Source organism: Sus scrofa, chromosome 6, assembly GCF_054392235.1.
Source record: "Sus scrofa isolate SSC_HxYL_T2T_F1_AM1 chromosome 6, Sscrofa_HxYL_maternal_Yorkshire_Landrace_v2.0, whole genome shotgun sequence".
Lineage (NCBI taxonomy): Eukaryota > Metazoa > Chordata > Mammalia > Artiodactyla > Suidae > Sus > Sus scrofa.
The window spans coordinates 67915363-67939075 of record NC_139388.1 but is presented as its reverse complement, the minus strand read 5'-3'; the positions used below and the strand labels follow the sequence as shown (position 1 = coordinate 67939075).

The window sequence follows — 23713 nt, the reverse complement described above, 5'->3', positions numbered from 1 at the left end:
CGCGGTTCCTGCAGAGGGCAGAGCATCCAGGCCACTCTGCTGCGCACTGGGTGGCGGCCCGTCCCGCCCAGGCCCTCTCCTGGGACCGGCGTTTTCTCCCTCAGCGTCCGATTTGTGTCCCAGGGGCCCGAGGCGGGGCCCGCGTGGCCGGCCTCCCTCCCTTTCTGCGCTGCCATTTGCGTCTAAATCGTTCACAGTTTATAGACAGGAGCTTGTTGGTCAGGATGTGAGTGGACCACTGGCCGGCAGCTGAGAGGGATGGGCCACCTTAAATCGGTGTCAATGAACCACTCGGGGCTTCCTTTTGCCACCCCAGGGTTCACCTGTTCCTAAGCTCGGGTGAAGCCTCACTGCCAGAACTGCTTCCCTGTGCTGGGGTGAGGCTGGCCGGGTGGAGAGCCCTTAGCAAGGACTGGGACCCCGCCCCCTGCCATTGCTCCTCCTGGAGTCCGGGGCCCAAGGAGCTGCTGGGCAGGGTCCCCACCCTAGTACGTTATCCTTGGGAGGATGCAGATGGCACACCCCAGGGGCCCAGATGTCAGGACAGGTGGGAAGAGGGTGGCTGCCCCTTAGGGAGGCTTTTCTGTAAAGCATCCAGACCTCGTGGGGGCTACGGAGGTCACAGTGACCACAGGCCCCAGGCCCCACGCCCCACGGCGCCCGGCTCCCAGCTCCCAGAGGAAGTCATACGTGGGTACAGAGTGCAGGCTGGAGTCACCCTGAGGAGGTGGGGTCCTGAGAGTTGATGGCCCTGAGAGAGGCTGGCGAGCCAGGGGACATTTACCAATTGGTGGTGGGCTTCATTCTGGCATTTCAGCCAGAGCTGGCCGGGGCAGCAACCATCAGGGCAGGGCAGAGAGCCTGTCCCTGCCCCAGATCTGCTACCAGCCGTGGGCGCCTGTCCTTAGACACCTGCTGCATCTGGCCTAAGGTTTGCAGTCATGGGGGCCCCCTGGGGGCATCTGTGTGGCCCTGGGCCTTGGTGCTGAAGGAGCCACCTTAGCATAGCCAGGGCCTCTGGGAGGCTCCTTGAGGTTTTGTCCTTTATTCTGGGAACACCTGCCTCCATGGCCAAAAGTCTCGAGGGGCTGTGGGGTTCCCACGGGGTTCCTGTGGGCCTAAGATGACCTTTGGTCTTCCCGGGGTCCCCCAGAACCACCTCTTCTCTAATGTTTGCCCCTACGCACAGCCCCCGGCCTCAGCTCTGCCCCACCCCCAGCAGCAAAACTCAGCTCTGAATTTGACCCTGCAGCCCTCTGGCTCCCACTCGACGTGCTTCCCATGACCGTCCAGCAGTGTGGCCCGGCCCGTGGGCCTCAGTCGCCCCAGTCTCCCCTCTGCCGCAGGACACCCCTGGGCCTGGGTGCACCTGTCTCAGGCCCCCAAATAGTGGGGGGTGGAATCTGATGGACATCTGGGCCAAAAAGTCGGGGGGGGGGTGCACCTGAGGTGGGGGTGGGGCCGCTGGCAGTGGCAGGGCGTCTGTGCTGGGACCCGGCACAAGCCCCTCCCTAGTTTTTCTCCATCCTGAGCCTGTTACCTGGACCTCCGTAAGCCAAGATGGAGCTCCTGCTGTGGCGCAGTGGGATCGGCAGTGTCTTGGGAGCTCTGGGATGCAGGTTCAATCCCTGGCCCAGCATAGCGGGTTAAGGATCACAGCTGCGGCATGAGTCACAACTGCAGCTTGGATTTGATCCCTGGCCCCGGAACTCCCTATGCTGCGGGGTGGCCAAAAAAAAAAGGAAAGCCAAGATAAGGCCAGTTTGTGGGCTTTAGGCCAGAGCAGGTTGGGGGGTGGAACTGGTCCCCACCCAGCCCTCTGCCATGTCGGCCACTGTAGGGACCCAGACGTCCCACAAGGTGAGCCTGGTGGGGGGCGGGGGTGGGCAGCGGGCACAGCTGCAGCTCGTTTGTCCACTCATCCGCTCACTCGGTGCTGGAGAAGCCCTACAAGCCAGCAGGGGTGAGGGGTCAGCGAGGGGAGCGCCCGCCGTGGTGCCGGGCGGGGGCGCCTGGCTCTCACTGCTGGGTGTGGGATAGGACTAGAAGTGTCGCTTTGTGGCCAGAGGGCAACCCAGAGCTGTCAGGAGCCCAGAGTGCAAGGGTGGGCGGAAGCTGGCCCCAAGGGCAACCCCCACCCAGAATGCTTCAGCCCCACCCATGCCCCCAGGCACTGGCCTTGGGGGACATCTGACTTCACGCCCATGTGGTGCCCTCTCCCCAAACGCCTTTCCACACGTCTCCTGCAGGGCTCTGGGATTCAAAGCCGGTTCAGTCCCCAGTCCTGGGGGTGGGGGGACCATGGCCAGGGTGGGCCTTGAGGCTGTGGTCCTCTCCTCTGCTTGTCCGGCCAAGGACAACTTCTGTGTCCGGTGCAGGACTCCCGGGTGTCCTCAGAGTGCGGGCCCCCACATCCAAGAGCCATGACAGGATGGGGTGGTTGCCGAGGGCCTTGTTCTCTGCCAAGTCCAGTGAGTCTCAGTTCTGGGGTCACGCGCCAGCAGCCATGCTCCCCTCACGGGCACACTCCTGCCCGCGCGGACACGTGCTCACACCTGAGGTAAGCTGGTGAACACGCTTACCCACTCACGGAGCCCACGTGGTACATGGCACAGCTGCTCCTTCCCTTGTCAAGAGACTGAGCGGGTGTGTGCCTGGCGACCAGGTGTGCCAGCCGGATGCTGTGCACTGAGACTGGCCACCACCCCAGATGGCACATCCCTCAGGTATTCGTGTCCTTTTGCCTCTGGGCACTGACTGTCCACTGAGGAGCTCAGAATGACCTCAGAGCTCGGATATTCCCAGAAACCCTTGGGAAGTTGTCCTCAGAGGACCGAGGACACTTCCTGGAGGCAGCATGTGACCCCGAGTCACCGTGCCCATGGGAACCAGAACCCCATCATGCATGGCCCTGCCCAGCCCTCACAGTGGCTCCATGCTCTGCGCCCCCACCCTTCCCGTCTCTGTCCCGCCTCTGAGCCCCACCCCCGAGCCCTCAGCTCTCATTCCCTTGTCAAGCTTGTCACTGAAGCGCCTCCCTGCCCGGGGAGCGCCTGGGAGCCCTGGCCCCTGCCTGAGCACAGGTGCCCCTCTGCCTCCTTTTGAGCGTAGGCCCGGCTGCCTCTCCCATCTCGCTGTGGCCACTCTTCCTGGAGTCCGGTGGCCAGGCAGTCTGCTCTGGGCAGCCACCGCCTAACACGGCAGTAGGGTCTTCCGCTTGCTGGCCTCTGACTTCTGTTGGCCCTCAGTGCTCCTAGTGATGTTAGGGCCGAGGACAACCTGCTGAGGTGGTCAGTGGGCACCTACCAAGTGGGCGGGATGAGGTGGGCCAACCCCCACCAGGGTGGCCTCCTGCTCCAAGCCTCACCAAGCCCAATGTCCCCGCCCCCCAGCTCATGACTGAGGTCCCATCTCAGGTCCTGGGCCCCTGCCCAGGAGTCGGGGGGCCACCAGCCCAAGTCTGGCTCAGGTGTGCATGGAGGCGCTGTGCACAGCCAGGAGGCAGGGAAGCCACAGTGTGTGGGGGAGCCTGTTGTAACTGTGGGGGCTTGGAGTGTCAGGTGTCAGATGGGGAGTGGCTGGGACTTCTCAGGAGCAGTGAGGCTATGGGCAGTCACAGTCTGTGCCATTGGCTAGAACCCAGACCCCTCCAGCACAGCCCCCTCGTGCTCCATCCTTGTCCCCAGCCTCAGCCCTCAGGCTCTCGCCAGCCCCCAGCCAGACCTCTGCACGGGCTAGTCCTGTGGTCTGCCAGAGACCCCAGGAAGAGTTCCGGATCCCCTGGCTGGGTGGGCACATCCTTGGAGCCCCTGCCCTACTTGTGTAAGGACGTTCTTATGGCCAGTCTGGTCCCTGACTTGTCCTCAGCCCTCAGGGGCGATCCCAGCCCTGACCTTTCACTCCCACCCTGGAGCCAGATCAGGGAACTCCCTCCTGGCCCCCAAGGGCTGCAGGTGGGGAGGGGTGGGCAGGGCAACAGCAGCCCAGTTTGGGGGGGCCGTGCTTGTGAGTGGCTGGCCACGTGGCTGAGGTTGGGGTTCCTCTGGGGGAGGGCATCAGTGAGGCCATAGGTGGACGGGGGTGACAAGCTGAGCTGAGCTTGTGAAGGGGGCTCCCTGCAGGCACCCTCTGGGAGGACCACCCAGGAGCTCACGTACCACCAATGTGAACAGGGCTGGGGAGCAAATCTGTCTTTGGAGGGGCGGCTCCAGTGTTGCAGGGGCCACAGAAGAGGGAGGGGCAGGGGTCCAGTCCCCGCCTCAAACCTGCCCAGAGTGACCCCAATGCCACCCCATACTCTGACCTCTCACTTCTGACTGCCCGCCCTCGGCTGCTCAGCCTGCCAGGGAGAGGACAGGCGGCCAGCCAATCCCAGACGCCCCGGGCCGCACCCCTGGCCAGCGAGATCCAGGCGAGCGTATAAATACACCTGCCAGGAGCCCACACCCAGAGAATCCAGCTGCCCTGGACAGCGCTCGACACCCAGAGGAGCTCACACATCCCCCTGTGCCCCACCTGCCTGGCACAGCTGCTGGTGGCTGGCCCTGGAGAGGAACACCTGCCAGGTAGAGCATAGGCCGGCCTGCCCCGGGGGAGAAGGAGCCAGCACCGCTGGGACGAGAGAGCACGCAGCTCCAGCCTGGCTGTGCCGGCCGAGAGGTCATGCCCAGGTCCCACTGACCTCAGCTACCAGGTAAGCCCAGCTCAGCTGGCCCTCACCTCTCACCTGCATAGCTCAGGGTGGGGCAAGTCCTTGGGCGGGTGGGGCCTAGTGCCAAGGAACCGGTTACACGGGGTGCGCTGGCTGGGGGACGACAGCCTTCAGTCCCCCGGATACTGCTGAGGCTGCTGCCTAGCCTGCGGCGACTGCTGTCACCAAAACCTAGCGCTATCTCATGCCCAGATGCCAGAGGCCCCCGTGACATCACACAGTGTTGTCACCGTCAGGAGACACCTGAGCCTTCGTGGCATGTCACTGCGAAGTCATTGCACCAGCCCACCTGGACGGACCAAGTCAGGCTCAGGTCATTGTTGGGGGCCCTCCTGGGCTCCATCGGGAAGGTGATGGGCGAGTCACCCCCTCTCGGACCCCTATGGCCACCTTGGGTGGAGACCTGGGCTCCGTGGAGGGGCAGCAGGCAGGTCACCTGAGCCTCCCCAGGAAGATAGAGGCAGGGACTCCTGTGAGAGGGAACAGGTTAGGTGGGGACATCCCACTGCCTCCTGGCTGGTAGCTGTGGCCGAAGGGACTCTTCAGGTGCTGGGCCGGCCTGGAGAGGACGGCAGGGCCTGTCCGCCTCCTGCTCCCTGGGCTGCAGGCTGAGGAGCATTTCAGGGCCGTTGTCACACGCCAGACAAGCTGGCCCTGCAGGTTTGGGCCGTGGCTGGGAGACAAACCCACTTCTCGGGCCACAGCCACTGCCCTTGCTCAGGCCCTTCCCACCTCCTGCAGCCCGACCAGCTCAGGCCAGCTCCCAGATCCTGACTCCCAACTCGCACACCACCCAGCCCGGCCCTCACCCTCACACAACTGACTGAAATCTGAGTGTGCCCCAACCAATCAGCTGCCCACACTGGGATCCCTGGTAGACCCACTTCGCCTGACCTGGAGCCACACCCCGCAAGAGCCTAGGTCCCTCTGAGCTGTATCTTCCGTGCGGCGGCTGTGGCGGATCACGTGAGCAGGGCCCAGCCTGGCAGAGCCCAGTTGTAAACGGTACTGCTGTGGGCCATTGTCATCATCACCATTGTTTCTGACCAGTGGCACAGCCAGGTAGGACAGGGCTGTGGGTGGGTCTGATGAGCAGTGGGCCCCACGGGCTCCATCCTCAGATCTGCCCTGGTCTGCCCCCCCACCCAGGGTTCCCCCCCTTGACTCGGCGTGTGAGGAGGGAGGGAGGGCAGGGTTACAACTTGGGCAGAAAGACCTTGAGCCAGGGACAGGTGGGACTTTGCAGAGAGGCCCACAGATGGGCAGTGTCCTTCCTGGGATCTTTGGGGGCTGGCGCAATAGGTGGGGACAGGGAGAGAGCAACAGGCTGAACTTGCAGGAAACGGGCAGGCAAGGTCACTCATGGTCACCTCTGTCCCACAGCCCAGAACATGTCAGGCCCACGGGTGTGGCACCCGGTCATGCCGCCTTCCAGCAGGAGCAGCCCCACAGCCACAGTGCCCAGGTCCCCCAGCTCAGCGAGCAGCCCCAGGTCCCCGGGCACCCCTGGCTCAGAGAAGGTGGCCTCCCCTCTGGAGTGCTCCATCTGCTTCTCGGGCTACGACAACACCTTCAAGACACCCAAGGAGCTCTCCTGTACTCACGTCTTCTGCCTGGAGTGCCTGGCACGACTGGCGGCTGCCCAGCCCTCAGGCCGGCCGGGTGGCGAGGCGATGCCCTGCCCTTTCTGCCGGCAGCCCACGGCTGTGCCTGCTGCTGGGGCCCCTGCTCTGCGCACCAGCCGCCAGCTGCAGGCCAGGATGCCGGCGCACCTGCGGCGGGAGGAGCCTGTGTGGCTGGAGGGCACCAAGCTATGCTGCCGCCCGCAGCCCTCTGCACCCGGCCTGGCAGCGCCTGGCTTCATCAGCGTAGATGTGGGCCTGAGCAAGCCCTCTGAGCCCCCTGTGCCTATACCTACCCTGGGCGCTGCCCGCCGCAGCGGCCGCCTGGCGCGCTGCTGGGCACGCTGCGGGGACTGGAGACGGGTGGCACTCATTACAGCCTTGCTGCTTGTGCTCTTCTGCGTGGTGCTGTGGCCCGTGCAGTGTGCTCTCAAGACGGGGAGCCTGCGCTGCCTGTCCCGGCCCCCTGCCACCACCACTGCTGCCACGACCTACTCATTTGGGTCCCTGGCTGACAACTAGGGTCACCAGCTCCACGTGTGGATGCCCAGCCCACCGCTGGGGTCACAGGTGTAGCAGGTATCTGGGGTCCTGCCCGGGATTCTGGAGGAGCCCCAGCATCTCCCTACCCCACGGGGCTCACTTGCCTCCCTCTCTGGGGCTGGGTCCTATGGGGTGGACAAAAAGGTCCCCTGAGCTCCCGAGAATCACAGGTTCCTATGGGCCCTAAGACCCATCCCCACCTCCCATCATGGAGATGGGGAAACGGAGGCCCAGGAGAGACGGCTTGGTGAGGCCCCTCCTTGTACACACTGTGAACGGCCGGCAGGACCAGCCCCTTGCTGAAAACGGAGGAGGCTCTCCATCTCCATTTTTTCTTCACATTTCACCACAGCTCCTTCCCTTGCTCAGGTGGGGCTGGCCCCTTCCCTTGGGTGATCAGGGAACAGAGGGCAGGGGTAGGGTGCCCAGGCCCCCGGTGCGCATCCCACCCTCCTGAATTGTACAGTGTTAAATAAATTATTTTGTACCCACTTTAGGAAGGTGCCCTCACTCTGTGTGTCCTCCTTCCTGCACCATTAAGCCCCTCCCTCCAGAAAGGCCCACCGTCTGCCTTTGTCGCAAAGACCCTCCATCCAAAGGACACCCCCACTGGATTGGACTCCCAGCAGCCCCGGGTTTTAGAGGATCCAACACCTGTCCCCTCTGGGCTGTGGATGGGCTGTCCCCCAGGGCCATGAGGTGCCCCCTGGGAGAGGGGAAGGGCCCAGAGCACTGGGTAGGCAGGACCGGTGAGGGGCCTTGGCCTGGTCCACAGCCCTCCTCCTCATCCCCCACCGTGGTCACACCAGGCTGCATCCCCCAGAAGTCATGGCCCCACAGCCCTGCCAGGAGCCCTGACTGGGGGCCCACGGGATCCCCAAATCCCCGGGGAACTGAGGCCTCAGGGTGTACAGAAGTGGAGGTGGTGACAACTAGCACGTTCTGAAGATCCACAGGCCTCAGGTCCCTCCAGCAGACTCTCCCTGGGCCACACCTGGCTGGCGAAGCGAGTGTGGCGAGGGATTGGCAGGAGTCCTGCCAATATCATCTACCCCATCCCCGCCCAGTTCTGCTCTCGGCCCCAGGAATCCTGCACCACCAGATTGGTCCTGGCTGGTATGGGACTCAGCCTCCTCATCCCTCACCCCAAAGTCCAGGACTTCTTGCTCCAACCAGCTGGGCCTCTGGCCCAGGAAGCCCCTGGGGAAGCTGGGGCCCGTTGTGGGGCCCCATGTGCTCCCTTTCCCCAGACCCCAACAAAGACACAGAACTGAGAATAAGGCATTTTACTGAGGATACCACAGGGCCACAGGGCCATCTGTGACACGAGGCTGCAACTATGGGCCACGTGCAGTGACGTCACAGTGCCACACACCAGTCATGCACACATGGAGCCTCGCCCTCATCATATGGTCACAGGAGCACGTCACACATTCCCTCGTTCAACAAGCATTTATCCACACATGACGGCAATGTGATGGTCTGGGCCAGGCTTGGACACAGCAGGGACTGAGCCACTGCCTGGGCCACATCCCAGACCATGGCTGTGGGCAGGGGGAGGAGCAGCTCCGAAGGGGTACGGGGGGATGCACAGGATGCAGGGCAGGGGCCACAAACGCCGGTGACTACAGTCTGGTCAAGCACAGACTGCCACTCACTTGCTCATGTGCCAAATACAGGCCGTGACACTCAAATACGTGGCTCACACAAAGTCACACGTGGTCACTGCGCCATGCAGGTGGTCACTGGTGGCCTCCCATACCACACCAAGACAAACAGCAGCCCTGCCTCTCCTCCTCCACCTTCGCCTGGGAGCCCCTGGAGGGCCAGCAACACAACTCCTGAGCGCCCCTCCCCATTCCTGGGCGTGCAGGCCGGGTTAGGGCAGGTCTGAGGGGCAGGCCTGGGCGCCCTCCCCCGCGCGCTCTGGCATGGGCGCTGGTCTGCAGTCCTAAACACAGTCCCTCGGAGGAACGCGAGGGCCGGCCTTGCTGGCCTCCCGTCTCCTCGCACGGCTCCAGCCCTACTCAGGGCGCTCGCACGCGGGGCTCTCAGGGCCTGAGGCCCAGCAGGTTCTCGTACTCGCGACCGGAGGCCTCTGGGGTCCTGCGGGTAGAGACGTGCTTGGGCTGGGGCCCACCTGAGATCCCGCCCCCTCGCCTCGGGCCACGCCCCCAGGCCTCGGCGGGGCCGCCTCCCCACGCCCGAGGCCACGCCCTCAAGGCCTCCCCGCTCCGGGTCCGGACTCCGCCGGCCCCGATCCTCGACGACCTACTCACGCCTCGGGTGCCGGGGACGGCGCGGGTCCCGGGCTACAGCCGCGGTCGGCTGGCAAGGCGCCCACGTTCAGAGAGTCGTGCTCCTTAGGCGGCTCGCGCTGAGGGGAGGGACCGCTGGTCACCATGGTGATGCCCGCGCTGGCTCCGCCCCGGACCGGCCCCGCCTCCTGCTCGCGCAGGCGCAGCTGCTGTCCCTGGATGTACCGCTGCAGCGCCAGGTACACGAACTTGTACTGCGCCTCCGTCTGCACCATCCCGGAGCGCTGTCGCCGCACCAGCTGGATCGTCTTGGGGACGTCGATATCGCAGTCCAGCCCTGGGGACGAGCGCACTCAGGAGGGGGTGGGAGGGCTAGAGGAAATGGGCGGGGCCCTGCAATGGCGGGGGGCGGGGCTAGATGGGAGGGAGGGGCGGACAAGGAGGGGTGGGCCTGGGGCGGCTCACCCTGCCTGCGAACGATGTCCACTAGGATGTCAATCACAATAATGGTGCCAGTGCGTCCGATGCCCGCGCTGTGGAGGTGGACCAGGGAGGCCTGTGGCCAGCTGATGGGACAAAGCTCTGACCCCTTCCCCAGTCGCACTGTGCCGCTGGCCCCACCACGCCCTGTCCCGGCTCGCACCTGCAGTGCACCACCACGGGTCCGGCCCCTGGCATGCTGTTCTGCGCCCGGTTCACCTCGTCCAGGAAGCCCAGGACGCCGGCAGGCTCGGCCGGGACTCCATGGTCCGGCCAGCTGCAGTACTGATAGTGCTTCACAACGCGCTGCGACTCCTCCTGGGCAGGGCAGGCTGGTGAGCTCCAGCCTGGCAGTCTGGGCGGATCCCAGGAGGGCCGGACCGCAGTGTGGCAGGATTGGAGCAGGCGCTGCCGTGACTCTCGGGCGGGAGGGGCGCAGGGAATGAACCGGAGGAGGGGGGCCGTGGCTCAGCGGAGTTTACCAGAAGGAATGTCCCGCAGGGCCCAGGAGCAGGAGGGAGTGGGAGGAAATGATGGTATTCAAAGCTTGGGGGACCCCCAGATGGCCCCGGGTGGCTCAGGTGCAGTGGGTAAGGGAAGAAAGACCATCGGGGGTGGGGGCAGCTTCCCTGGACAGTGAGTTCTATTTGGGAAGGGCCAAAAAAAATCCCTTCCCCCCCAGAGGCTTGCAGGAGCCCCACCCCCCCAAGGTGGATGGACAAATGGGACTGGCTGGAGGGATCTGTGCCTGGGACAGAAATAGGCACCACTGGCACCCAAAGAAGTCCATAGGTACCCAGATGGCCCAGGGAAGGACTAGAGCGAGAGGCAGGTGTGGGTAGGAGGCCACCTGGAGCCAGGCAACAGGAGCTGAGAACCTGCCTGCCTGGGGACACTGTGCCCACTGGGCTGAGGGACATGGAAGCCACTAAGGCCAGTGGGGCTGGGTGGAGGCGGGGCCAGCACAGGGCTGCCTCATCCTAGTGAAGACCTGGGGACTTCCCGACCCCTCTGACCCTGGCCCAACATGTCCCGTTGCCCTCCAGACTCACCTGGTTTGGCTGCCACACCTGCAGCTCCCGCACACAATAGCCCTGAGCCCAGTGCTCAGCCACGTTGCGCACACGCAGGTGGCCATACCCTTGGCTGCCATGCAGCTCTGGCCAGTATCGGAAACACTTGTTCTGGAAGGGTGGGTGCGTTGCATCAGCCATGGTGGAAGACCACCAGCGCCCTTGCCCCTCGGTGCTGTGGGGCATACAGGGTCTCTCCGGGAAAATCCCTTCCCCCCCAGAATCCCTAAGACTGAAGAAGCAAGGCTGGGCCAGCACCAGCCAGCACAGGTGCAGCTGGGCACACAGTGGGAGGAAGAGGGGAACACGATCCTGAGCTCCTACCCGGCCTCGCTCCACCTCCCTGGTGGTCATGACAATGACACGGGTGTTCTCCTGGTGCACCATGGCCCAGAAGGCAGCTACCGTGGTCTGCAGGCAGCCCTGGGTGGCAATGTACAACTTGCCCAGTCCATGGCCTGGCTTCTCTTCTGGGTCACTCTGAAAGGAGGTGGGGTCAGCTGCCTGGCATTTCCAGGAATTACAGTGCCAGAGGACAAATGCATTTGATGCAAATGATACGCAAAGTAGCTCAGCTGGCTCACACAAGTCCCTCCCACTCTAGGCTGGGGAGGGGCTTAGGACCAATATTTAGTCCAGCAGGCTCTGAGGCCCTCTCTGGGGACCCTAGGGCACTGTCACAACCCCTCCCCCTGAATATCTATTGTCCTGCCAAGGTCCACAGACAAACAGAGGCCAGCAGGCGCTCCAGGCTCATAATAAGGGGACAGGAAGACTGGTGTTTGTTCCTTGCAGGGCCACGCATGCAGCTGGCCACGCACACTCACCCTGATGTAGTTGGCATTGATGTAGTCAGCCCCAGGCACATTCTTGTCCACGTCACGCAACACGACACGGGTGGTATCAACTGGGGAGGGAAGATGCCACTCAGGTCTCCAGGAAGGAGGGGGTGTTTGTGGACCCTGTCTGCTTCCTTGCCCGCTGACCCGTGGTGAGCGGAGACAAGGCACGAAGGGGCAATGACCCCTACCTCCACCCCCTGGGCTCCTCTGCAGAAGGGGCCTGTGAATGTGGTGGTGGAGCCCCGGCCCCCCGCCTCACATGGAAGAATGTTCTTGTAGCGATTCTTGGGCTTGTTCTCCAGCCGCTGCCCTTCCCTCCGGGGATGCAGGAGCTGGCATTCCTGCTGCTGCAGCAGCTGGTGGGGGGGGGGTCTGCTTTAGCCCAAGACTCTGACCCTTCCCCAGAGCCCTCCATACCCACCCCCTGACCCACACCCACTCGCCACATCCCAGAGGATAGGGGTCTGAGAGGGGGGCAGTGGGCAGCAGGCTGGCACCTCAAACTCCTCCCAGAAGCCCTGCTTGGCCTTCTCGCTGGCATCCATGACCTTGTTGAGCTCCTGCACGCGGCTCTCAATGCTTGCAGCCTTGATTCGTGTGGCCTTGAGGGGCTGGAAGGGAGAGGTGCGTGTTCCAGCCGAGCAGGGCCCAGTGGACTCCATGGCACTCTGGCCTCGGAACCTTCCCTTCGGCCACCCTGCCTCAGCGCAGCCTGGTGCCCTATGTTCTGGGCGTGGCTATGCCAGGGGGAGAAGCCCACTCTGAACCCCAGGGTTCGCGTGCCGGGGGGCATACCTGCCCGAGGTGCACCATGGCCCCTGACCTCTCCACCATGGGGCTCTTCCTGTAGTGTTCCACCAGATCTCCCAGGGTGTCGAACTGCTCCCCACCTCCCACGTCGTACTTCCCCTCCGGCTGTGAGGGAGGCAGTGAGGGGCCTGGCTGATGCCCCCGCCCCCCAGCCACACCTCCACCCCGGCTGCTGCCTCCCTCCCACCTGGAAGTGGATCCTGATGTGAGTGACCCGTGGTTGGCAGTCCGCCTTATCCAGCAGCTGTGTGAGGACCGACAGCACAAAGTCCCCAGGTTTGCTCTGACTCTCCCGAACCAGGAAGCTGCCGGGCCGCCCCTTCTCTGTCAGCAGCTTCTCGGCCTCCTTGCCAGACAGGTGCCCATGGTACCACCTGGCCCAGGGCAGTACAGATGAGACTGGGGGCCCTGGCCTGCCAGATAAGGGTCACTGACCTACATGGAGCCTAAGGCTCTGGGATACAGTCACTAAGAGACACAGACCCACCCAGGCCTTGGGTGACCAAGCAGCACCCTCAGCCAGGCCAGCTTCTGTCGGCCCGCCGGCAGGCCCACCTCTCCGCCTCTCCCCCTCCCCAGCAGGTGGGACAGGAGGGCCCTGCAGTGCCATAGGGTGACCACCAGGTGGCACCCTGGTCCTCAGCAAGGAGGGGCAGGACTGTCTGCCCGGACCAACCCCACCTGGCTTCCCCCAGCTGCAGCTCACTGAGGCCTCTGAGTGCAGAGAGGGAACCTGCTCATCTCAAGTCACTAGCCATGAGGGCAGGGGTGAGACTGGCTGCAGAGCCCCTGCCCTGCACTCTCACCCCTGTGGCTGCTGCCTGGCACTTGGAAGGCCCAGAACCCCAGGGTGGGCGTGTCAGACACTCCCTCAGCCTTGCCCCAGATGTGCCCAGGCCTGTCCTGGACTCTGGGGGGCAGAGGACACCCAGAGGCCATGCCCAGCAGCCTGTGCCCCTCGGACACTCGCATACACATGGGTGCAGACAGACACACAGATGCCAGCCAGACAGAGACACGGCCACTTACCGTTCTGATGTGGGGTCCTGGCAGCCCAGAGGGTGCCGGAGCTCCACCGGGGCCCCACCGCGCTCTCGGAGCAGCCCCCCGTGCTGGCCAGTGTAGTGCTGCACCAGCTCAGCCAGTGTCGCGAACTTCTCCCCTCCGTAGAGATCGTAGTAGTCGCCCGTGCTCTGGATCTTGATGTGGGTCACCTCGTCATGGCGCCTGGAAGGGCCCGTGCACCAGACACCGTGGGGGGCCCTGCTCCCACCACCCAGCCTCCTTTCCGTCACCACCCTCAGCTTCGGGAACACTCCCTGGGGTTTTCCTGCCCGGAGGTCTCCACCTCTGCCATCCCCCTGCCAGGAACAGTCACAGTCACGGCCACGGCCAGGCCCTTCCCTCTGCAGCTCCCCGTCCAGCCAGGGTCCATCACCCACCCCCACCACCAGCTGGTGGGCACCCCACGCCCACTGCCCCTCGGGCCGCGGGGACTGGGCCTGGGCTTGGAGGCTCAGGTGGGGGCAGCCCCTCAGCAAAGACCCTGCCTCGCCCCAGACCACCCGCTCAGGCGCTCCAGACCGATGCGGGGCTGGGCTTCTCCCAAGTGTCAAAGTGCAGCCTGGAACGCCCCCGGAAGAATGTCCCTCCAAGGCAAGGTAAGTCCATCTGGAGCACCAGCCTCAGTTCCACCTGCTGCCTCAGGTTTAGCAGAACACCTGGAAAGATCTGGAGCCCTTTCGGGACACCCTCTCCCCAGACCCTAGACTGATGCGCCTCAGCTGGTCTGGCTGGTCACGGCCCCTCCTGCTCGTCCTCCCTGCACAATGGCCTTTTCTTGGGCTCCAGCCAGACCTGCAGAGGGTGGCAGCAGGCAGCACCCCGGGAGACGGGATCTCGGTCACAGCATTGAGGCCCTTTCAGAGGGTGCCACGGAGGTCTTGCCGACGCCCCACTGCCTTGAAGACTTTTCTAAGCGGCCCCTCCTGCCTGGAGGCCACCTGGCCAGGAATGCCAGCCACCTGCCCCTACCCTGAACTCTGATGTCCCGCATCCAGCCCTGCAGGGGTCCTCACTGCCCAGAAGGCTGCCCCCAGCACTCTGGGAGGACTGGGGAGCCTGAGCCCCAGCTGCGTCTCCCGCTGAGGCTGTCTGCACCCTGTGAGGTCTCTTGGGGCCCCTCGCGCCTGGCCCCACCACCCACCCACCTGACGGACAGCGTGAAGCCACCTGGGCAGCTCTGGCTGGGTCTTGCCAGGAAGCTCCCGTGCTGGCCCCTGGACAGGAGCAGCTTCTCCGCCTCGACCCCACTGATGTTGGGGTGGAACCACCTGGAAGGAGGACAGTGAGTTGGTGGTGCGAGAGAGCCGGGCCATGCTGGCTGGACCCAACCCCATCTGCCCTCATCCCCGCTGCCGCGGTGTGCCCGCCATGCCTGCTGTGGGCCGCCCTGAGCTCACAGCCTTCCTTGGCCGTGACAGCAGGTTCTGGGGTCTGTGGGGAAGAAGGTGGGGGTTGGGGTCCTGGGGACACAAATGGGCAGAACTTCCCCACAGTGGAGGGTGGGCAGGGCAGACCCCGCCAGTGCCTCCACAAGACACCACCAGGAACCTCAGCTCATGCCCTCCGGGGTCTCGCCCCACCCACCAGGGTGTCCCACAGCCACCCAGGGTCCCCTTCTCCACTCACAGCCTGGCAGGGGACCCTGTCAGTCCCACCCTCCCACCTCCATGACCCCTCCCATCCCCCCCCATGAGGAACCCTCTCTGTCAGCACCTCCCAGACGAGGGCACAGCCCGCAGCCCCCAGTCCACCGTCCATGCCCTGCTGCGCCCCCGCCCAGCTGCTCACTCACACGGGCTTGGTGTGACTGAGTGACCCTCTCACTTCGCTCTTGGATGCTTATCCTGCTTATTTTTCTTCCTAGCATTTGTCACCTCACTGACACATACTCCACAGGTATGGGCTTGTGGTCTGCCTGCTGCTGGCCTTTCTGCCCCACAAAGGCAGACACTGTTCTGCGCGGTGTGCGTGGCCAGGGTCGGAAACAGTGTCTGGGTGTTAATGGATGTACTCAAATGCAGACGTGAAAGGATGCTGGCTGGGTGTTGGGTGAGAGCAGCCGTCGGCCGGGCTGCTCCAGAGGCAGGGCCAGGGTGGCTTGCAGTCGCGGGTCAGGAAGGCCCAAGAACACCATTTGTTCTACTGAGTGTGAGGCCCAGTCCAGGCTGAGACAGGTGCTGGTGAAGGGCCAGAGCTGGAGGTCCAGGCTGAGTGGGACTTGAACCCGCCGCTGCCCTGGGACTGTCCTTCACAGCCTCTCCATGAGATGGGGGGACAGGTCGGGCAGCCTCATCAGGGCTGCCCGTGAGCCCACATCTGAGATCATAACTGCTGTTTTCTTTATCCTGGTGTCTTCGGTCTGTGTCCCCCCTGTTAGGACAGGAATTTCTGGGTCTGGGGTTAAATCCCACTTTTGGGGGAGCTCAGGAGCGTCTCCGAGCAGGATCCCTGCACAATGCCCAGTGTGGTGCTGGCCTTCCATGGCAACGCTGTGTCTCCCACCGCGTTGCCAAGGGTCACTGCATCAGGGCTTGGGACGTTGGGCTCAGAGGTATGTCCCTGGCTCCTTGCACAGACGACTCGGTGTGGGGGCTGGTCCACCGCAGGACCCCCAACTCCACCTCGCCCCCCCGCCTGTGCCCTCCAGGCCCTGCCCACTTGTTTGCAGTCAAAACCTGGGCACAAATGTTGTGGGGGCTGCTGGTCCCTGGGCAGTCTCTGCCCTGCCCCCACAGCTGACCCAAGGCCATCCTGCCCCACCGAGATCTTTCTAGAATTGGAATCAGATCTCGCCTCATGTAAGAGCTGCCTGCCCACCTCCTCCGGCCCCTCTGCTCCTCGCTCTGCCTTGTCCCCCGGCCCCCTCTGCCTGGGCCTTCAGCCCCTCATGCCCTCCTCCAAGGAGCCGTCTGTGCTCAGCCTGCACCGCACTGCCTGACACGCAGCCTGTAGCCTGTGTGAGGTGTGCACGAGAATGGATTAAAATTCAGCAGAATCACAATCCAGTTCCCAAGTCACAGTGGCCACACTTCCTGCTGAGAGCCAGGCTGGTGCTTGTGGGCAGGAGAGAAACTTTTCCACCACGACAGGAAGAGCTGGCCTGCCTGCATGGTCCACACGGCCCATCTTTGCCGGAGGCGCTCAGACCCTCACTGGCTTTGGTCTCAGCAGCGGGAGTTCTCCACTCAGCCTGTATTCCCCCCTCGCACGCCAGGGTCCTCCTCTGCCTCTTTCTGACCCCACAGTGTTGGGGCCCCCACCTGTGCCCTGCGTGCACACACCGCCTACCTGCAGCCTCGCTCGACCTCCAAGCTTCAAGCCCAGAGACCAACTCTTTTGAGCATCTCTATTTGGAAAGGTAATGGCATCTCTATCTTAACATCTGCAAAATTCTAAATTTTTTTTTTTTTTTTTGTCTTTTCTAGGGCCGCACCCGCGGCATAATTGGAGCTGTAGCTGCCGGCCTACGCCAGAGCCACAGCAACGCAGGATCCAAGCCGCATCTGCGACCTACACCACAGCTCATGGCAATGCCAGATCCTTAACCCACTGAGCGAGGCCAGGGATCGAACCCGCAACCTCATGGTTCCTAGTCAGATTCGTTAACCACTGAGCCACAGTGGGAACTCCCTGCAAAATTCAAAATTCTGATAATGCGCCCCCAGCCCTCTATGTGGCCCTCATTCTGGGAGGGGGGTTGCCTCCCTCCCTCTGCTGGCTCCCTGCTCCGTAGACTCCTGCACACTCTCAATACCGCGCCCTCTTTTCCTGAAATCCGAACGCCGCAGAACTAACGACTTCTCCTACCACCCTGGGTCCAGGGCCTCACTGGCTCTTGCCTGGACTATGGAATTGATTCCAGGCCTCGGGCCTCATCCCTGACCCTCAGCTGAGCCATGGCAGACAGAGGGGCTCTCAGAAAATGCACACCAGGGCCACGCAAATCTTTCCAGCGGCCCTCAGTGGCCCTCAGGATGCTCCCAGGGCTCATGGTCCCACCATCAGAGACCCCTCCCCCATCCTCCATCTCTCTGTTCACTGACCTTGCCCCTCCTCTGGTCACCTCCCACTGGCCCCCAGGGGGCATGGCTCCCTTCCTGATCATTTCCTGAGAGTCCCCCCGCCCAACAAGTCAACAATGCAGCTGCATCACTGCCCCCTTCCCCGTGTGGCACCTGCAAGAGCAGACACCTGCAGATGGATGTATTCAGGCTTCTTTGTTTACTCGTCCCCCGCCCCCCCCGCCCCCTCCTTCATGTCCTCATCACCAAATAAGCCCCAGGGAGGGCAGGCTCCGTTCTGACCTTGATGGCACCCAGGGTCCTTGTATTGGTTCAGCGAGGCCCAAGCGCTCAGGTGACCTGCCCAGGGCCCGCTAAATGCTCCCATTCACCCTGCCCGTGGGAGAAGGAGGGACACCACCAGCCAGGTACTTCCTGAGCACGTTGTAGGTCTGGGGTCTCAAGCTCCCTACCACACTGGCTCCAGAGGAGTCAGACCTGAGGGCAATTTTGGTCACGTCCTGTAGGTGGGGCTGCCAGGGGGGCTTCCTGGGGGAGGAGCTGCCAAAGGAGGACCTCCGGGCCGGTATGGGAGAGCAGGGCAGGCTACCAGGAAAAGGGCAATGGCCTCATGCTGCCTGGGGTGTGTGTGGGGGGACTGGAACCCTACAGAAGGCTTCTGACCCCCTGGACCCCGGGGCCACCCACTCTGCTGAACCACATCCTGTGATGTGCCCTTCCCTGGTCCCCGGCAGCCTCAGACTCTGGTCCAAGAGGGGTGATGCCCGGAGTGTCTGGGCAACAGGAAAGGGTAGAGGCCCAGCATCAAACCACAGAGGGGGCAAAGGCCACACTGTCCTTTCGGGGACCCTAACTCTTACTTTCTGTCCCTCTCTCCTCCCCCCAGGCTGCTCTTGGGTATCAGGTGGGAATCTCCAGGGGTGGGGCGGCCCGAATTGTTGCAGCAGCTCCACCCACCCATAACCCCAGACCCAGGCAGGCCTCGCACCCCCTAACTGGGCTGAGAGGTGGGGCTGAGTGTCAAGCAGGCCCTCCCGCTGCCTAGGCTGGGGGGCAGGAGTGGGTGGAGAGGCTACAGGTCCCCATCTCCAATCACCACACCCCCTCTGTGTCCAGCAGCAGGTCAGTGACTCGGCTCTGCCCTGGTGGTGGCATGGGCAGGCCACACTAGCTCCCCACAGGTCTAACAGCCCAGGCCCCTCAAAGAGCCTGTGAGTGCTGGAACTGAAGCCTGTCAGTGCTCAGGTGCCCAAGGACAGCTCAGCTCACCTGAGAGATCAGCCTGAACCCACTGGCCACTCTGGCCCAGCTTCCTGTGTCACATCTGTAGATGTGTCACATCTGTAGATGGCACAGCGCCAACCCTGGGACTGGACTCCCAGGAATGGCCCGTCAACTTGCTTACACATACATGATACAGGGACTGGACACGCCTGCGGGGAAGGGGTCGTCATGATGGGGGAGGCACATGGACCAGTGGAGAAGGGTCCCAGGCTGGAATTCCGAGGCCCAGCCAGTGTCCATCTGCATCCCCTGCCTCCAGTCCCTCCTGGTCCCAGAGGAACCTCAGCCGAGCTCTCTCCTGTCTATGCAGAACCGAATTACCCAGGCATGCTTTCTTCTCCAACCTGGGAGGGGGGATCCTGAGAAGGCTCAGTAGGCCCCCTGCCACAGGACCCAGCTCCCCCAGGTACCGGCATCAATACATCAAACCACAGCACTACGCGGGACTTATGCCCAGCCCTGCCCACAGCACCAGAGACCCTGGGCAAGTGGTGCCGATGGCAGTGCCCGTTAACCCACAAACCACAGCGCTATGGGTTAGGGGCCGCAGGGAGGGGGGAAGGCCTAGAGGGGAAGGGCTTTATTTGGGATTTGGTTGGGCCTGCCCAGGCCTGACAGGGATGTGGGCAGGGACCCAGGGGCCAGAGGAGTGACCTTCCAGATGGTCATCACAGGGTGGGGCCGGGAGGGTTGGTGAGGAAGGGCAGAGCCTCGCCCGGGGCTTTCCCAGGTTGGCCCAAGGTCGCATGCACGTGACGTGGATGTAGCTTTTTGTGCCCAGGGACAAGTAAGAGCAAGGCTGAGGGGAGCCCGAGGGGTCATTCCAATGAGAACCCAGAACGCCCTCCTCCCGACCTCCTGCTGCTCGTAAGCCTCAGGCTCTCGAGCCGACAGGTTCTTAGAGATCCGACCCACTTCCACTCTTCCTGCCCCTAAGAGGGCCCTTGACCTTGCCGAGGCCACTGTGCCAGGCTCCCCACACTCCTCCGGGGGGATCCTGGGACCCTCACTGCTGAGGCACTGCCTTGGGCCCCACAGATCAGAACTTGCTCAGCCCCTCACTGATCTAGGGGTCACTAGGGTCTTAGGGTGACCCCTCCTGTGACCCCCAGCCTCACCCAGGCCCAGAGGGTGGCATTCTGGATGTGCCAAGTACTAGGAAGTGGTGACATGCATCTCGCACCTGTGCGGCTCCTCCCTAACATCCACATCCAGCCAGAGTCTGAGCTCATGCGTGTGTGCACACACACCCAGAGAGCGGGAATCTGGTAGGGTGGGCGCCAGTGTCCCTTCCCACACACGTCCCACATTTCCTTTTTGTGGACGCCAGAGCTGGCTCGACCTGCGGGGACCTGGGGGGAGAAGAGCCTGTCAGGGAGAGCTGGTCTTTGCAGGCCAAGGGGCCATGTCTACAGTGGGAGACTAGAGCCTCCATGATGCCCCCAGCTTCAGGCCTGGGGTAGCGAGGGCCCCTGCCAGGTGGAACACATCTCTGGTGGCCAAAAGGGAGCCTGCAACAGGCAAAGGATTCCAGGAGAGTGAGAGAGAGTCTGCAAATGACCTGACACCTACTGCTACTTTAGGGTCCAGCCACTGTCACCCAAGGGCGCAATCTGTTCCCTAGGGGCAGAGTACCTCTGACCTCCACCCAGGCCCAGGCCTCATCCTCCCTCCCAAAAGGAAAGAGTCCTTTCCACCGGCCTGAGTGAGGCTGGGGACCTGGGTATCCAGCCCTGGCTGTGGAAGAAAGTAGGTGTCAGAAGGTCAGGCCTGGGGTGGGGGGGGGGGTCACAGGCCAGGAACAGGAAATGTTCTGGGTCGCATCTCACCCGCATCCCCATCTGCCCGAAGCGCATATCCTGGGGTCCCAGCGTCAGGCCACCGGGGGGCCGGGCTCACCTAAGCGAAGTCATCTCCGCTGGGTCTGGCCGCTCAGCTGCACAGAGGAAGCCCCGCCCACCGAGGACACGCCCACACGAGCCACGCCCACAATACACTCGCCACGCCCACCGAGAGGCCTCTCCCCTCCAGAGCTCCCTTAAAGGCGACGCATCTTTGGGTCTCGTGGCAGTGCTGGGAGGTTGGGATAAAAGCACTAGTTCTCAAGGGCGCTTGTTTGGGTGGTTTCCTTTCCAGAACATTTCCGATTCCGCTTCCGTCCTGGGGGAGAAGGGGTCGCGCTCTCTGCACTCCAGGGGAGCTAGAGGATAGAGTGGACTAGGTCCCACCAGCCGCAGAGTCCTGGACGGCACCCCAAGGTGGGAGGTGTGGGCCCACGTGGTGACCAGGTCTTCCCTCTCACCCTGTCACAGCTTGGGCTGCCGCCTCACCTTCTCCCCACCTCTGCCACCTGCCATCACTTCTTAAGTGATGCTGACACCTCTTGGACCTCAAGGCTTTTCCTCCTACTATGCCCCCACCAGGCCCACTGGCTGATCGCCTGGGTCTCTGCCCTTCTTTGCCTGGGCCCCTAACCTGGGGATCCCCTTTAGGAGGGTCAGGGCCTGCCCAGCCCTGCCCCACTTTCAGGAGTGGTAAGGCACTGGCTTGGAACCTTCTGCTGCCTTCAACCCCTGACCCCCAGTCAGCAGTGCTGCTGAGACTGGGCCAGTGTCCCTTGGCCATGGCTCTTCCTCTTCCTCCCAACCACCCGAGGGCCCTGCACTGTTTGCCCCCAGATCCCCCTCCTTTTGGAAGCATCAAGTCCCAGAGCACCCTTCCCTGGCCCTCCTGGCATGGGGCCTCTTCTCTCCTCCCTCGGCACCCAGCAGAGCTCACCAACTCTCTCATGTGCCAGGCCTCAGCCCAGCCTCCCCTCTGCCAGGGAACCCATGGCTTCCTGAGCTCCACTTGGGTGGCTCAGCTCCTCAAACTCAGCCCCTCCAGATGCATCAGGATGGTCCCCACCCAGGTGCTCCAGGGCCTCAGTCAGTGCCTCCTCCGCCCCGTGTCCAACCCAGCACCGGCCCCTGCCACCCCCAACCCACCCTGGATCCCCTCCCCCCGGCCCCACCCCAGCCCCAGCCCCCATCCTGGCTCCCGCACAGGCCCTCCTTGCCCTTACCTGCTCTCTTCACAGCCCCTCTTCCCATCCTGTGCTCACAGACACAGAGATGTGTGCAAATATGCACACACATGCACACATGGCAAGGGGAGCAGCCTGCCATCCTTTAGGAGGCTACGTGGACTGAGTGCAGGCCTCCACGCCCAGCCAGCTCCATGCACAGTGTGTGCATTCACTGCATGGGGTCTCCCCGCCAAAAGCAGCCCCCACCCCAGCACAGGCTCCCCCCTCCATCCAGAGCCACTGAAGGGAGCTGAAGCCTGCATGCCACCATGAAGCTGAGCAAGAAGCTGCTGCAGAGAGGAACCAGCCAGTGGGCGAGCCCAGGGCTGATGGTGGTGTTTGTATGGACAGATGCGAGCGCCTCTCAAAAGTGTTCGGACTTTATTTCGTGGTGATTGACACAGACACAGATTGGAGTTAGTAACAGGACGTGTGAGGCTCCCTCCGGCCTCTGAGCCTGACACCCCAGGCCCAGTTGTGGGAGGCGCTGCTAACCCCACCAGGACGGGGAGGGGTGGGGGTGGGGAACAGGACCAGATGAGACCTAACACTGCAGTTTAAGGCGTTTCTGGCTTAGCAGCCATCTCTGCCACCCCTGCACCTGCCCTTTGGCCTTGGTCAGACACCAGTCAGCTCCTGGTCATTCTTGGACAAGGACAAGCACTCCTCATGCCAGAACAGTGTGGTGTCCTCAGCTGCCCTCGGGCCAGGACAGGAAAGACAACAGCCCTGCCATCCCAGGGGTCAAGTAAAATCAACACGTACAGGTTCTGTGGTTGGTGGTCAGGCCTGGACGTGCTTCCTTGAGAGGGGATGCTGGCTGCCCTGGCAAACAGGCAGTGGGTGTCGATGGCATCGCAAGCTGGCCCCTTTCCCTCCTGGGGCTTGGGGGTGGGGAGGGCTGCCCTGAACAGGCCTGAGACTGGCCTCTGCTCTCCAGTGCCTCAGGACTGGTGGGCACGTCTGGGGGAGGGGTGCAGTGTGGCCCCAACAGTGACACGTTTCTAAGTCACAGTCTTGGCACAGGAGGCCCGGGAGGGGCGGGCCCGTGCTCTGTGGATCCAGGTGAGGTCAGCCCTGCCCACACAAGCAGGCAGGAGGGGCAGCTCGGTTGGTAACAAAGGTGTCGTGGGGCTCGCGCAGAGGAAGGGCCCCCCAAACCCTGGCAGTGCCTTTCTGTTCTGGGGACACAGCCCTTTGCCAGATGGAACGTGGGCAGTGTGTGTATGTAGGGTCTGCCGACAGGCCGGAAAACACGAGGGCCAGTGCAAGCGGGCACACCAGGGAGGCACGTCCCCAGAGGCCAGGACGCAGTGTCCCAAGGCAGAGGGGTGCATCCCAAGCTGTCAAGGGAGTCAAGCCCTCCATGGGCCGCATTTTGCCCAAGCCCGAATGTCCCTCGGCACCAGGCCTGTCTCTGCGGCTCGGCCTGGACAGGAGGGAGGCTGGGCCGGCAGTCCCTCTGGCCAACGCGTAGGCAAGAAAATCATATCAAAAAAGCAACAAGTTTACAAAAATAGAAAATAATTACAGCAAGGTGGGCGGTGGCTGTGGTGTGGCTCACGGGGTGGGACAGGGCCGAAGCTCCGGCTTGGTGACGGCGTCCTCCAGCAGGTGCAGTGGGCGCCGACCCACCACCACATCCCGCAGACAGCCCACAAAGCCTGTGCTGTAGGCCTTGGGCAGAGCCTGGCCCCCAGGCAACTTCTCCAGGCCACCTGCCGGAAGACAGGGGAGTGGTCACTGGGCTGTGACTCAGCGATGGGCAGGCCTGACACTGGTGGGCAAAGGGACTGGGTGCACCTGAGTGACCAGGTGAGCTACCTGGGGCCTGTCAGTGCCTGGGGGGCCAAATGACCAGCAGACATGTCCAGCCTCCTGGTCTCCCCACAGGAGGGGAGAAAGCTCGGCCCCAGCCAGCCGATCAGCTGTCCCG

The 23713-nt window shown here is 63.3% G+C and overlaps 4 protein-coding genes across 22 annotated transcripts in view; 2 read left to right on the top strand and 2 right to left on the bottom strand.

Moving 5' to 3' along the window:
* Positions 1-4699, top strand: part of RNF223 (ring finger protein 223) — a 29424-nt gene extending 24725 nt beyond the window's left edge. Inside the window, exon 8 of the mRNA XM_084958375.1 lies at positions 4339-4699. Within this exon, the coding sequence (XP_084814501.1) occupies positions 4339-4697 (359 nt within the window). The 3' untranslated portion in view covers positions 4698-4699. The remainder of the gene's footprint in view (positions 1-4338) is intronic.
* LOC146402523 (ring finger protein 223) lies at positions 4449-7372 on the top strand. Of its 2 annotated transcripts, none has more exons than XM_084962484.1 (2): positions 4449-4693; positions 6095-7372. In XM_084962484.1, exon 2 carries the CDS (start codon positions 6103-6105, stop codon positions 6853-6855), a length of 753 nt encoding a protein of 250 aa, XP_084818610.1. In that variant the 5' UTR covers positions 4449-4693; positions 6095-6102; the 3' UTR covers positions 6856-7372. The 2 variants fall into 2 exon arrangements, with proteins under 2 accessions (XP_084818610.1, XP_084818609.1); XM_084962483.1 differs by lacking the exon at positions 4449-4693 and adding an exon at positions 5637-5773.
* A 775-nt stretch (positions 7373-8147) lies between these two features.
* LOC100620540 (tyrosine-protein phosphatase non-receptor type 11) lies at positions 8148-20684 on the bottom strand. 2 transcript variants are annotated; one of them, XM_084962482.1, is made up of 14 exons: positions 20610-20684; positions 14550-14672; positions 13369-13566; positions 12527-12713; positions 12325-12444; positions 12027-12140; positions 11789-11885; positions 11515-11594; positions 11012-11167; positions 10667-10798; positions 9778-9932; positions 9600-9667; positions 9156-9471; positions 8148-8982 (listed from the first exon to the last, which is right to left on the bottom strand). In XM_084962482.1, exons 1-14 carry the CDS (start codon positions 20621-20623, stop codon positions 8928-8930), a joined length of 1815 nt encoding a protein of 604 aa, XP_084818608.1. In that variant the 5' UTR covers positions 20624-20684; the 3' UTR covers positions 8148-8927. The 2 variants fall into 2 exon arrangements, with proteins under 2 accessions (XP_084818608.1, XP_084818607.1); XM_084962481.1 differs by having other exon boundaries at positions 10667-11167.
* A 1457-nt stretch (positions 20685-22141) lies between these two features.
* AGRN (agrin) overlaps positions 22142-23713 on the bottom strand; it is a 32230-nt gene continuing 30658 nt past the window's right edge. For all 17 annotated transcript variants that reach the window (XR_014806905.1, XM_021095178.2, XM_084962465.1 and 14 more), the window contains one exon: positions 22142-23495. Coding sequence is in view for 16 of the 17 variants with exons in the window: in XM_021095178.2 (XP_020950837.1) it covers positions 23338-23495 (158 nt within the window). In the remaining variant the exon portion in view is untranslated. The remainder of the gene's footprint in view (positions 23496-23713) is intronic.